Here is a 14,736-nt window from a genome sequence, read left to right on the forward strand (position 1 = left end):
TTACCTATCAGGGACTCGATGGTGGGCACCTCGCCCAGGTCATCCAGCAGCTCATGGATCGGGTCGTTGTGCTCTGGAGCAATGGCGTCCTGATGGTCTAACAGGAGCTGTGTGGAACACCCAGGAGTCAAGTCCATTTACAACATCAGCCCCTCAGCCCTCAGCCTCACCAACGATGCCAAACAGCACAGAAGGGGTCAGAAAACAAAGCTCCCACATTCAAAGAACTGACAGGCCAATCCTCAGCAAACTAACCCAAGTAAACTATAACATATAAAGCATCACACGGGCCTCTGCTGAATGACTTATGGATAATGCATGGAAAGGAAATACTGGCACTCTCTTAACCTTGTGGATAGAAGGGACTTAAATGTACCCTGCACAGGAAGAGAGTAACAAACCCCATCGACTTTAATATCCAAAGGCATCAATGTACCGTACAGCCAGTGCAAATGACTCCCATTCACACTCTTAATGTGTCCAGCAGACAGTATCTCTTAATTCAGAGAAAAGTGCATCAGATCAATGTCGTCATCATCTCACAGACACTCAAGCAAAGCCTTCAAGACGCTATCACCCTCGGGGACGCCCCAGGGATATCACCTGAAATTTCCTTTACATTTTATGTATTTTCTCATTTCCTGTTCTATATACCCTCAATGGGGAAAGGAATGAATTATAAAAATCTGGGGGGAATAAAAGGAGCACCTAAGGGACGCAGAGGAAAAAGTGGGTATTTTAGATGTTAGAAAAATAACACAGAGGGCCAGGATAAACCAAAGGAACAGTGAACACAGTTTTTTATCAAGTCCCTAGATCGGCGCTCACAATGGAGACTCTGGAGCCCACCCGTGGGGACTGCTTCAGCAGGCCTGCGGTGGGGACCAGGAACTCCATTTGTGACCATCAGCCCAGATGACTCTGATGCAGGGGGCCTGGGGCCACTTTGAGACACTCAGTAGATACAGTTAGTATGCAAAGAAAAGAGAAACAAGGAAGATGTGAAGTCAGTAAGATCAAAGGAAGGCGAGTTATCTGGCTCTCCAGAGATGGTAAGCAGCATCTAGGGAAGACAATTAAAATTAAGGACAGAGCGATGAAATTAAGTAATTAAAGAAAAAATACTTACAGTGTGGGTGTTGATGATTTCACCAATGGAAATGTAGATCACTGGTTTGGTGACGGTGACTAAATCAGAATATTCATCCACATTAAACTTATCCTGAAGCTCTGGGACATCACAAGCAGTTTGGAAAAACCGTCTGAAAATAAACGCGAGAGGCAGACCCCCGAGTGACGCATACGTGAGAAGCTGGCGAGAGGACATCCCACAAACCTTTACAACGACGAGTTCAAAGAGAAGCCAGTCAAGGCCGAGGACTGTAGAGAAGCTTGCACACATCCGCTCCGCTTCACAGCCTTGGGGCGGGTGGTTTTAACAACTTCTCCCTCCACCCAATTTAATTCCACCCACAAGAACCGCTCAACCATAATTTAAAGCAGTTTGAAAACACCCAAGCTGTTAGGCAAACCAGCTTTATCTCTGAGACGATGCCCTGAACTCACAACTGGCTGTTTAACTTACAAATACTAAAGGCACTCTCTGATTCTTCTCTGAGTGCAAAGTAACCCTTGCCAAATGAGGATTTACTGCTTTTATGTTAAGTGCCGTCTATGTCAGCGGAATACATTTTAATGGCTCAAAACCCTCTTCATCACCTCCAAGGGCTCTGAGCACATCAAACATGTATCCCTCGATATGGCAGAGTCCCAGGGAAGTTAAGTTCTGGTATTTAATCTTGTCCGGACACTCACAGAGAGAAACATGCCCACGGGACCTTTCAAGTACCCTGTTCCTTTCCCCCTACCTGAATTTCTGGTAGGACTGGGAGAGATACTCATTAATGATGCTTAAGTGAGCATTATCTCCCAGAAACATCTTATTGGACGCCGCGTGCTGGAGCATCTTTGCAATGGAGCCAAGGTTCCGGCGTTGGTCTGTGGTAAGCTGGCCTCCTGCCGACAGGTCAATGATGTCAAAGGCATCAGGAGCAACAATGGCTGGATTCATGTATCGATAGTAAAGCAAGTTACCAATAATCTGGGAACAGACGAAGAAGAAAGACAGGTGTTAAAAACCACTCCACCCAGTAAGGCACAAATGATTTTGCTAGCAAAGAAAACCAGAAAAGGCAGTCCTGTAAGGAAAAATAAACACCATGCACACACGCACACGCATGCACGCACACACACTTTCTTTCAAGGTCTGAACCTAAAACAACCGAACATCCCTTGGTTGGATGCAGAGAAAAAGAAAATAAGGACAGAGCTGACAATCACTACAACGAAAGAGCAGACTCAGAAGGTAAAAACGACAGACTTAAAGTCTATTGCTAAGGGATTTAGGATATCCTTTGTTCACATATCATGGCAGCAAACAGGATGCTGTCACCCACGTGCACTACTGCTTATTTTCACGTAGACGGGCTTTCGTTCAGAGAAACTGACAGACGTAGCTAACGACCCAGTGAGCACAGTGCAGTCTGCCCAACCCCATCAGCCTCATGCTGCAGACTTCAATGGTAGACAAGTTCATGCCTCTGAAATTAAAGTCACTCAACACACATCTCCTCCACAGAAGGATTCAAGGACAGTCACAGCACTTCCCCTGGAGTTTCATTCAAAGAAAAAAAAATTTTAATTCACCTGAATAGAAAGTCTAGAATCGAGGCCTCACTGTAGGAAAGCACAGAACTAGGAGAGAGAAGAAAAAAGCGTTCAGATTAAGGTGGGGGGAGGTGGGGAAGGAGGAGCACAGCCAAGTAAGAAAGAGTTATCAGTAACAGCCTTAGCAGAAACCATGGTGCTTGCTGCCATTCACCCAGCTACCAGCAGAGGGAGCAACTCTTCAGCGAAAAGACAGGACTTGGAGAAATTGATCTGAAGACAGGAAAATCCACCTTGTCTACTTGTTTGAGGTCTATGTGCCAAACAATAAAGCAACTCTACAGGTACTGAGAGAGGTATCATTTACTATTTACAATTACTTTCAAGAGCTCACAACCGATGGCGAGCTATTGCCAGAAACTATGCTCGCGCACTTCCTGAAGGTCTAAGGTTGGGCCTCGTTTTCTAACTTTTACCTCAAAGGACTCCTGAACGGGCAAGGACGGTGCCAGCGTTCAGATTCTTACCTTCAGCAGCTCATCCTCACCGGCATCTGGGAACTTCTCATGTAACGAGTCCTTCAGCACCTTGGCAATGAAGCGCATGCCGTAACTGTGGGATGGACAAAACTTAATGAGAGCAGCTGGGGAGCAGAAGGGCAGTAACACGGGACCCTATGTGGGTCAGAACTGATGGCACTCACGGGATTTTGTCCACAGAGCTAATGATGGCTGAGAGGAACTTGTCCGTCACCGCCCGCATGTTCCTGATGGAGTTGTCTAGCCGTGTCTTGACCTCTTCGTGAGCCAAAGCCTGCTCAGGGGTCACATCATAGGGTAGTTTGCTAGGAAAGCAAAAATCATCCCCAAATGCATTAGACCAACAGCCAGGAACAGCCTGAGGCAGGACTGTGTCTTTCATAGACCCAGAGAGATCAGGTGAAGCTGCTCATGCTCATAGAGCTGATAAATAGTGGGGCCAGAATTTGAACCCAGGTCCTAGCCGTGAACTGAGTGTCTAGAACTATGTGCCATGCACTATGATATGCCCTTAGGGTAAAAAAAAAAAAAAAAAAAGGGTATGAGACACGACAGCTTCCCGAGTCTCTTAGTTTGGTGGGAGACACACACCAACAGGAAGGGACACCTGAACTCAGGAAAACGGGAGAAAAACTTGTCTTCCAGGAAAGAAGATCAAATGCAAAGCAAAGGAAGAGAAGGAGAAGTGAGCAGGTGAAGAGAGTCCAGGTTGTGGAGGGCGCTGTACATAATATACATAACACTAAGAGGTCTGCACGTTCCTAGAAGTCACCGAGGGCCATTGAAAGACAGGCGATCTGAATTCGAGGAAGATTTCTCTGACCCACCGTGAAGAATGAATTAAAGATGGACAGCCACTGATGAAAGAGATGGGTTAGTGCCACAGCCCGATCAAGAAATCATGAGGTCATGAGCAAGGAGGCACCAGTGCAGACCAAGGGAACAGATATGAGAGATACTAGGGAGACACAACCAGTGGCACCTGGTGACGTCCTAGGTACTGGTGAAGGAAGTGACAGTTACATATAGGAACTGGAGCCTGAGGAACTGACAAGATCCCTCAGGGGAGGGCACCGAGTCCAAACAAAGCGGCAGGAAAATAGACGTGCTAGGCTTAACTGGGAAGGACAGGAGGGCTGAAAGACAAAAGAATGAAATGTGGGAGTCAAGGTCCCGGTGCCGTCAGGGAGGTCAAAGGGTAGTAACGATTGTCCTGGATTATATGGGTGGTGTATATCCAATCCCAAGTGTCCTAACAAGAGAGAGGCAGGGGCAGATTTGGTACACACAGAAGAGGAGGCCACGTGACCGCAGGGGTAGACCACAGCGATCCGTCCAGCCACAAGTCAAGGATGGCAACAGCCACTGGAAACTGAAGAGACAGGAAACGGATTTCCCACCAGAGCGGCCAGGGGGAGCACACCCCTGCCGACACCCTGCTTTCAGCCCACAGATATGGATTTTGGATTTCTGGTCTCCAGAACCACTAGGGAATGAATACATTTCTGTCATTTTAAGCCACTAAGTGGGGCGCCTGGGTGGCGCAGTCGGTTAGGCGTCCGACTTCAGCCAGGTCACGATTTCGCGGTCCGTGAGTTCAAGCCCCGTGTCGGGCTCTGGGCTGATGGCTCGGAGCCTGGAGCCTGCTTCAGATTCTGTGTCTCCCTCTCTCTCTGCCCCTCCCCCGTTCATGCTCTGTCTCTCTCTGTCCCAAAAATAAATAAACGTTGAAAAAAAAATTAAAAAAAAAAAAAGCCACTAAGTTTGTAGGAATTTGTCACAGGAGCAATAACAAACCGATACAAGCATATGGGGATACAACACCATTTGTCAAATTGTGGCTGAATTACAAATATAAATAGACTACCAACAAAAGAATTGAGCAAAAATCAATAAAAAACACTGTGTTTGAAACAACTGGCTATGTGGAATTTATATGAGTATCGTAGGTTTTATTATTTGTAAATTATATGTTCTATACATCTTTTATATCAGTAAAATTTGTAACTTTATGTGCAGATGACATTTATAAAACGTAGTAATGAGCAAACGGAATAAAGGTGCTCAACACAGTGAGTGTGGGCAGAGAAGAGAATATTAAATTTCTGAGATTTCAGAGGCGAACACTCCCAAGAGGGGCAAGGTCCCAGCCTGCTACATATTTGGCCGAAGCTCAAGGATCCATGAGACCTGCAGACAGGACGGGCTCCCACTGCACCTTTATACCCCCCAGTTAGCAGCAGCACAAAAATATGTTGAAATCAATTTCCATTTTTGGAAAAACAAAATAAGACACCAGTTTCTCCCAGGTACTCACAAGGGAAAAACCCTCAGACATGCCTCGTGGAGCTCTGACCTGAAATGGACTGCCTCCTGCACTGTGAGAAGGGGTAGCTCAGTACCCCCAAGCCAGTGTCCACGGGGCTGTCCTCTAGAGGTGGCCTGTCCTCTAGGGGTGGCCCGAGCGGCAGGCAAAGCTTCCCAGTCCAGCCCTACGGTCGGCCAACCACATTCCAAGATTTGAGCCTCAGGTGCACAGGGCCAAACACAAATGGACTTTTCATCACACCTAGCAATAACTTGCCTCCTGGTGACAGACTGGCACAGTACTGAGACACAGATCAGGTGCCAAATGATCCCAATAGGGGATAAGCCCTTTCTCGGAGTCAGCAAAGCGTTCAGTTCTCTATCCAGAGTGCACCTTCCTCTCTGCCTGGGGGCCAGGTCCCCGGAAAGTAGTGGCATACCGAGCAACACCATTCAAAGTGCGAGCTGGTGCCAGTGTACAGATCAGTCCAAGAAGGGAAGGAGCCTGGGCCAGGATATAATCGACACACTGCTCCCCTCACTGAGGAAGTCTGGCTAGGAAAAACACCGGCTGAACTAAACAGTGTGCTGAGAGAGAGCCATAGGTGCTTTCCGGTTTCTGGTCCACAGACCACACTCCGGATAGCGAGGATACAGACAGCCACTCCTAAGCTCCAGAGATCTTTGCACACGATCTAACCTGACTCCACGACCACCAGGAAGAAGCACCCTGGACCAAACTGCTCACCCAAACCAGATAAAACCAGAAACATGCTGCCTCTCTGAACTGTACTTTTCCAGCATTACCCACATTCTACTGGCACACCTTTCTTTGGAGGCATTGCTGTTGGTGGTCAAACTACTGCCCCAGCAGAGAAGTCCCCTGAGTTACGTTGACATAGCTAGTTCAGCCCACTCCCAGTACTCCAAGGCAGCCCCACGCCAAGCTCCCCCACTTTAACCAGACCCACTGATCTCCCTCAGATAAGGCATCCCATCTGACTGCATCTCTAGTCCGGCCAGTGTCCCTTCAGGTCCCAGACCCCCAAGCTCCTTCCACCTCAGAGTGTTCAGACGTGAATACTCTGCAGCCAGCTCTCGGCAAGACTGACACGATCTTAACCTTTAGGCCTGAGCTAAGTGAAATTTCACCTTCTCAGAGAGGCTTTCCCCAACCACTCTACCCAAGTTAGCTCTGTCTTGTACCCTCCATTATAGTTGAATGTAATGTAAAACTCTCAATTTGTGATTTCATTTCTATGTACCTGTCTCTCCCACACAATAACAATGAACAGAGGGCAGAGAGCTTGCCTGTTTCATCCATTATTGTGTGTATGTCTAACACAGTGCCTGGCACATAGCAAGTACTCAGTAAATATTTGCCAAATAAGTGAATCAATTATGAGGTCAACATTTTAAGAAGTTTCTAGGGAAAAAGTACTTGAATAATTATCAGTTTATAAATCAAAAGTTAGCTGCTTAAAAAAACAAAATAATGGAAACAAAAGAAAAAGGTGTTATGGTTACCATACCTTGCCTCTCCTGTCTGAGACTCCATCTGATTAACCCAAGATTTGTATATATCCACAGGGTCAGTTTTGATGTTGAGAGATTTGTCATCCATAATCTCCTTCACAACAGGGGCCAAGATCTGTCGTAGGGCGTTCTGGCCCCGGGCACCTCTGTTGAAACTCACAACCATCTTAATAACTGTAGGATTTCCTGTCACGATCTCCTGAATCTGATCTACTTTTGACCTATAAAACATCAAATACAAATTCATTTTAAAATAATCACAGACTTTATCAATGTAAAGATCGAGCTCCTACTTAGAGACCCCATCTCCTAGAAAAAGAAATAGTTGGAAGGAAAGAGGTATGTGCTCTTTCTCTAGAAACATTTACTGACACTGACCTAAACCCAGGACAGCCTGCTGCTTGCAAACTCAATCATGGGAACATGAACGGGTACTTTTTTAGATAAAAATGTGAAATCTTCATGTTCGGATCAGCTTTTAAAAAATCATATCTTAATATAAAATCATCCGGGGTGCCCAGGTGGCTCAGTCAGTTGAGCATCCGACTTCGGCTCAGATCATGATCTCATGGTTCATGGGATTGAGCCCCACACTGGGCTCCATGCTGACAACTCAGAGCCTGGAGCCTACGTGGGATTCTGTGTCTCCCTCTCTGTCTGCCCCTTCCCCACTTGCACTGTTTCTCTCTCTCAAAAATAAACATTAAAAAATGTGTTTAATATAGAATCTTCCTAAAATCGCTTTAGCAAATCTCTTATTCTACCACTTCCTCAAAGCAGCAACACTTTATATTAGTGACTTAAAAAGTAGAACCTTCTCGAGGCGCCTGGGTGGCTCTGTTGGTTAAGCATCTGCCTCTTACTCTTGGTTTCGGCTCAGGTCACGATCTCATGGTTTGTGAGTTGAAACTCTACATCAGGCTATGTGCTGACAGCGCGGAGCCTGCTTGGGATCCTCTCTCCCTCTCTCTCTCTGCCCTTCTGCTCACACTCTTTCTTTCTCAAAATAAACTTTTAAAAAAAGCGGGGGTCGGGGGGAGCTTCTCTGGAGTATTTCACACAGATCATAATGTTAACTGAGTTCAAAGCAAAGGTACGGGGAGGCCTGAATCCCAAAGTATGAGTGTGGATGGCAGTGGGACAGGGTTCCATGCCCAGCAGCAGTCTGTTCATACTTGATCTCCTCCTGGAGGGCTGTCTTAAAGAGCCGTAAGAGCAGGTATTCCTCTCGCTGGTTTGACGCATAGTTGTACAGGGTGAAGATTACAGAGTCCATGAACTTGGTGGACTTATTCTGGGGCATCTGAAAGATCAGCTTCGCCAAATAGGTGGGGTTGGTCTGAAATAAAACCAAGAGATAAGTAATCTCTAGATAATATAAAGGCTGACACAAATATTCATGTTCTTTTAAACTTAAAGGTTTAGAGTGTGCATAAGGAACAAAGAAGACAGCCTTTTGCTCACCCCTCAGTGGAAATGAGAAATACTCTGAGATTTATGGCTAAGGTTTTCTTGTGGGAAAGTAAGCCAAAGCCTACAATACCAACTCCAGGAACCACTCACCTGTAATAAATAAAACAGATGTTGATAAGCTTCCAGTTTCTCTCTCTTCTCCTTGCTCAAAGCCTTGAGACCTCCTTTCTGCTTATTTAGCATCATCATATCAGATAACTGCTCTTTATTTTTTTTAGTAAGTTTTTTACTGTGGGAAACCACATCCTGTAAACAAAAACATACATGTAAATCAAAAAACTAAAGCCCCCAAAACACTTGCAGGAAGGTCTGCTGCATTGGCAGATGCCATCAACTATTTTAGAATCACGACACTGTACCCTGCTTTCATCACACCAGTCAATCTACTCCTACCTCCACCTCCCTATTAACCTACACCATAGGGGCACCTGGAAGGCTCAGTCAGTAGAGCCTGCGACTCTTGTTCTTGGGATCGTGAGTTCAAGCCCCATGTTGGGTGTGGAGATTACTTAAAATCTGAAAAGAAAAGAAAAGAAAAGAAAAGAAAAGAAAAGAAAAGAAAAGAAAAGAAAAGAAAAGAAAAGAAAAGAAAAGAAAAGAAAAGAAAAGAAAAGAAAAGAAAAGAAAAGAAAAGAAAAGAGAAAAGAAAAGAGAAAAGAAAAGAACCTGAGCCATAAAAATATCCACTGGCTCAGGAAACACAACATCTAGGAATTTTTTTTTTTTATGTTTATTTTTAATTTTGAAGGAGAGAGAAACAGAGCATGAGCTGGGGCGGGGGGGGGGGCAGCGAGAGAAGGGGAGACAGAATCAAAAGCAGGCTTCAGGCTCTGAGCTGTCACACAGAGCCCAACCTGGGACTCAAACCCATGAGCCATAAGATCATGACCTGAGCTGAAGTCGGATGCTTAACCGACTGAGCCACCCAGGCGCCCCTCTGGAAATCTACCTTAAAGGAAAGCATTAAATACCATAAAAGCTACGTATTCACGGAGACATTAACTGTAAGGTTATTTGCACTACAAACTAGAAAAACAACCTAAATGTTAAATAGCTGTTGCCATTAAAAATATTTATGATGGGGCGCTTGGGTGGCTCAGTTAGTTGAGCATCTGACTTTGACTTAGGTCATGATCTCACAGTTTGTGAGTTTGTGCCCCACACTGGGCTTGCTGCTGTCAGCACAGAGCCCACTTTGGCTCCTCTGCCCCCTCACTCATTGCCACTCCTTCACTCGCTCTCTCCCTCTCTCTCAAAAATAAAACATTTTAAGGGCACCCAGGTGGCTCAGTTGGTTAACCGTCTAACTTTGGCTCAGGTCATAGATCTCACAGTTCTGGAGTTCGAGCCCCATGTCGGGCTCTGTGCTGACAGCTCAGATCCTGGAGCCTGTTTCAGATTCTGTGTCTCTGGCTCTCTGACCCTCCCCCACTCACGCTCTTTCCCTCTCCCTGTCTCTCTCTCTCTCCCTCAAAAATAAACATTAAAAAAATTATTTTAAATAAACATTAAAAAATTATTTATGACTACTTATCACATGGGAAGCACCTTATGCTCTAATATTAAGTGAAAATGTAGGATACAAAATGATTACTGGGTAGTGGAATCATGGGATGGTTTTTATCTTCTTTTCTCTATTTAAATTCTGCTAAAGAATTATTTCATTTCTCATGTAACTTTAAAGAATGTATGGCATTAGCTGAGAAGAAAGCCAGCGCCCACCCTTCTGCAGGTCAGAATGGGGGAAGCAGGGGGGGCAAGGCCATGGATGGCACCGGGCCTACCTGCAGTGTGATTTTATTCTTCACGAGTAGCCCGATTTTGATATCCATGAGATTGAGGTCATTCTCCAGCTGCTGGTTAGAACGAATGAGGGTAATGACCTCTTCTCGCATCTTCATCAGATCGAGCTCCTCCTGGAAATCCTGGTCACTTTGGTCAAGCAGGTGCACAAATTTTCGGACCACAATCATAGGAGGATCCTCAGCATTGACTGACAGAAAGAAAATATGTGTCAGACACGGGATAGATTTACCAGCAAAAGTTCTAAATCTTGAGGAAATGTCAGCATTGTTTGGAAAAAACAACTCTATTCACACTTAAGTTATTTATTTGTGAGATGTGCAAGGACAGTCAGCAAGTACAGTGTTCTTGGTCATGCTACCGCTACGCCATGACAGAGGCTGACACAGCAAGCAACAAAACATCAAGCCACGGGGTTAGCAAAGGGGCTTACGTCACAAGCAGCACCCCACCCCCAAGCCTTGCCTGTAAGACCAGAAAAGAGATCCGCGGAGAATACCCAGAACCCGATGGCTCTCAACCACTGCCTCAACTCTTGTCTGCTGAGCACAGTTACTCACTGAGAGTCTTGTAGTCATCACGAGCTTTGTTTGCCCGAATAAAAGCCTGGATTTTGATAATGTCATTTATCTAAGGAACAAAGAAGAAGAAATTCCTTTGTTCGCTTGTCCACCAACAATACAGCAAAACTAATTCTACCGGTCCTCACACCGAGGGTACTCACATGGTCTTGGAAATACTGCAGGCGATCTCTATAGCGCTTTCTGGCCTGGTGCATCCTTGCCAGGGACTGAATCTGTGGAAAAGAGATCCTGGAAATGAGAACAGTCCTTCTTCTCAACACATATCACTCATGCCCCACACTGAGAATCCCTGTCGGGCTACCATACCTTTACAACTTCATCTTTGTGGGCACGCAGGTAAGCTAAGCGATCTTGGTACGCCTTCTTCTGCTTGTATCCCCTCCACTGCGACTGAAACCATCAAACATTACAGTTGACATATTACTTCCCAAGAATCAGAGGATGTTAAAATCTCATCTTGATAGACTACCCGTGTGCGATTCACGATGAAGCTTTAAAAAGGCCCACGCCCTCCAGTGCTGGGGAATGAGGGTGTGGGTCGTGCCTCCGCCGGGACAGCACGCTAACTTCCACGCTCCTAACGTTAGTGCAGCACTTCACACCTTTGAAGGGCACCCCCACAGGTCCCCATACTGGCTCTTTACAACAAATCAGGTGAGGAAGAGAAGTTTTAGTATTTCCATCTACGGACAAGGAAATAAACTTAGCAGGGTTCACCGCTACTGGAAATGCTGGGGCCTTAACTCGTAATTCCGAATTCTTCCCAGGACACCATGCTGCCCTGTCACTGCAGTAATACCACAGCTGTTTTGCTCAATACTCAAATCTCACACAAAGGAACAGTGTTAGAAGATAATGAGGTGCCCAAGAACGGCTTTTGGACTGGACCGCTCACCCCTAAAACCACCCAGCAAGTTCCGAACGTTCTGACTGTAGCAGTAACAAAGAGAAAATACTTGTCAAAAAAGGGAGAGACCAAGAAGAGGTCAGGGGGCAAAAAGCCCACTTGATCTCAAGAGCTGACCACTCATTACCCCTGCTCTAGAAGCCCACTTGCCATCTGTATAACAGACGCTGGGATACCTGAATGCAGGTGATGGCAGGGATTTGTTTCTTCAGGAAATTCATCCTGGATCGGAATTCCTGTCGAACCAAGTACCCGCGGCAACAAGCCTGCAGCTTGGTGATCAAGCCTTCGTTGGCTAGCCAAAGCTGTTCTCGGTTGTATGCAGCAGTCACCCCAGAGATGGAGCTCTGAAAAACATTTGGTCACAGGGGAAGACATACATAGGAGAAAATGGACACAAACTCTCATCCACAGCATACACGCCAACCCTCATGGCTTTCTAAGTCTGTCCTAGATCTTTAAGTGGCAGTGGGAACGAAAGGCCGAGTTGTTCTCCCATCCAAAAAATAAAAGTCACAAACATATGATCTTGCTTCCTCCTATGTGATCTCCTTCACTCACTCACCCACCCAGCACTGACTGCCGGGAACTGTGCTTGCTAACAAGAGGACGGAGTGCAGGTGCTAACACAGGGCTGGGTACCAAGTCCCAGAGGCCCCTGGAATGCCACAGCAGAGGAAGGACACCAGGGGAATGCCCGGATTGCAAATGGTCTAGAAAGGTAGCCTGGAGTGTATGGACTGTGACCATAAGCAGAGAACCAGCAAACTTTCAAAAGAGGAATAAAGCCATCAGACTTGTAAAAAATATTTATTTCAGTAAACTCTACACCCAATGTGGGGCTCAAACTCATGACCCCCAGATAAAGAGCCGCGTGCTCTTCCGACTGAGCCAGCCTGGCGCCCCCATCAGACTTATTTTTAGACAAGCAGCACTGTTATCAGAGGAGCTGGCAGGGCCGCGTGAGCGGGTGACTGAGGACACTGCTGCTGCGATGCAAGTGAGAGGTGGCCCGACTCTGAGTGGGGGCAGCAGCAGCAGGAACGATGAGGACACCTGGTGACCTGCCTAATCCACGTTCCCCTTCTCCTTGATCTTAGAGCCTCGGCATGTTTTCTCTGGCCAACAACATGTGCAGCTAAAAGACTACACGAGCTGGGGGTGTAGGCAGTGCATGTGGTGTTAGCAGTAGTCTGTGAAGACCTTTGGAAAAGTTCCTTAAGAGAGAGACAGAGAGGGGCACCTCGATGGCTCAGCCAGTTAAGCGTCTAACTTCGGCTCAGGTCATGACCTGGCAGTCCGTGAGTTGGAGCCCCGCGTCGGGCTCTGTGCTGACAGCTCGGAGCCTGGAGCCTGCTTCGAATTCTGTGTTCCCCTCTCTCTCTGCCCCTCCCCTGCTTGTGCTTGCTCGCTCTCTCAAAAATAAGCATTAAAAAAAAGAGAGAGGGAGAGAGAGAGACAGACAGCTGGCATCAGGCCTTTTTTGCTCTCTCTCCCTTCCTACTTCCTGCCTGAACTGGTAACTGGATGGCTGGAGCTCCAAGCCATCATTCCAGATGACAGGGTCCTTGAGAGTGGAAACCACGTGCTGAGAATGACAGAAGAGAAAGACAGACCCTGGGAACAGATGGCATGCTGGAGTCGCCACACCTTTGCTGGACTACCTGACTCCAGAATTATTTTATGTGAGAAAAAAACACTTTTTGGTTTTTGGTTTTTTTAAAAAGATTTTTTATTTTGGGGGCACCCGAGTGGCTCTGTCGGTTGAGCGTCTGACTTTGGCTCAGGTCATGATCTCATGGTTCGTGAGTTCAAGCCCTGCAGCAGGCTGTCTGCTGTCAGCACAGAGCCCACTGGGGATCCTCTGTCCCCCTCTTCTCTGTGCCTCCCCTGCTCATTCTTTCTCTCTCAAAAAAATTTTTAAAAATAAACATTAAAGATTTTTTTATTTTTAAGTAACCTCTACACCCAACGCAGGGCTCAAACTCACAACCCGGAGATCAAGAGTCACACACTCTTCCAACTGAGCCAGCCAGGTACCCCTAAAATATACCTTTATTTACCATTTCAGCCTGTTTTTCTGTGAGACTATGTTAGAGGCGTCTGCTGGACTTCTGGATTGGAAATGGAAAGGTAGAACAGGCGGTGAGGACTGCAGTCTGGAAGTACAAGACCTGGGGTTCACAAGCACAATGGAGAGAGCTGGAGCCACGGGCTCGAATGAGGCCATTGAGGAAGAACACGCAGACGAAGAGAAGGAAGCCAGTGGAATTCGGATGTGATTCAAGTGGAGGGACAGAAAAGGCAGCAGCAAGGGAGATGAAGACGGGCCCTCAGAAGTGGGAGAAGCAGAACAGAAGCGTAGTGAAGAAGCCCAGGGGGTTGTGAGTTCAAGGAAGGGAACAGAGTAAGAGGTCAAATACGAGGACAGCTCCTAACTGAACTCGGCAACGAAAAGGTTATCGATATGCTCTAAAGCTTTTACTAAAGTAAAAGCTGGACAGGAAACCGTATTGCTGTGAGCAAAGAAGTGAATGGGAATGGAGAATGAATTAGCGAGAGGCAGAATGACCTTCAGTCGGAAGGCATTCAGCAAGAAGAAACATGAAACATTTATAGGCAAGGCCAAATCAGGAATATTCCATAGGCTTTAAAAATATTGTGGTTTTGTTTTGTTTTGTTTTGTTTTACAGTGAAAACGCCACGATTATGTATGTGGGCTCCTACTTAGAAGCATACCCCTGGACCAATGGCATCAGCATCACTGGGAGTTGGTCAGAAATGCAGATTCTCAGGCCTCATCTCACACCCACAGAATCGGTCTCCACTTTACCCAAGATCCCTGGGGAATTCCCGCCCGTCTCTCCCTCTCTCACTCACACACACTGAATTCAGAAAAGCACAGATCCAGGTTACATGT

At 46.4% G+C, this 14,736-nt stretch overlaps 1 protein-coding gene across 1 annotated transcript in view; it reads right to left on the bottom strand.

The window, feature by feature from the left end:
- IQGAP1 (IQ motif containing GTPase activating protein 1) overlaps window positions 1-14,736 on the bottom strand; it is a 103,574-nt gene that overhangs the window by 15,589 nt on the left and 73,249 nt on the right. The window contains exons 19-31 of the mRNA XM_047086607.1: window positions 11,993-12,163; window positions 11,216-11,299; window positions 11,050-11,121; window positions 10,886-10,955; window positions 10,307-10,515; window positions 8,613-8,768; window positions 8,225-8,388; window positions 7,046-7,270; window positions 3,371-3,511; window positions 3,195-3,279; window positions 1,869-2,101; window positions 1,130-1,262; window positions 5-107 (exon numbers count right to left, since the gene is read on the bottom strand). Of these exons, the coding sequence (XP_046942563.1) occupies window positions 5-107; window positions 1,130-1,262; window positions 1,869-2,101; window positions 3,195-3,279; window positions 3,371-3,511; window positions 7,046-7,270; window positions 8,225-8,388; window positions 8,613-8,768; window positions 10,307-10,515; window positions 10,886-10,955; window positions 11,050-11,121; window positions 11,216-11,299; window positions 11,993-12,163 (1,846 nt within the window). The remainder of the gene's footprint in view (window positions 1-4; window positions 108-1,129; window positions 1,263-1,868; window positions 2,102-3,194; window positions 3,280-3,370; window positions 3,512-7,045; window positions 7,271-8,224; window positions 8,389-8,612; window positions 8,769-10,306; window positions 10,516-10,885; window positions 10,956-11,049; window positions 11,122-11,215; window positions 11,300-11,992; window positions 12,164-14,736) is intronic.

Source organism: Lynx rufus, unplaced genomic scaffold (genome assembly GCF_022079265.1).
Source record: "Lynx rufus isolate CCGP_SWC_20201006 ecotype Redwood Valley unplaced genomic scaffold, mLynRuf1.p SCAF_21, whole genome shotgun sequence".
Classification (NCBI taxonomy): domain Eukaryota; kingdom Metazoa; phylum Chordata; class Mammalia; order Carnivora; family Felidae; genus Lynx; species Lynx rufus.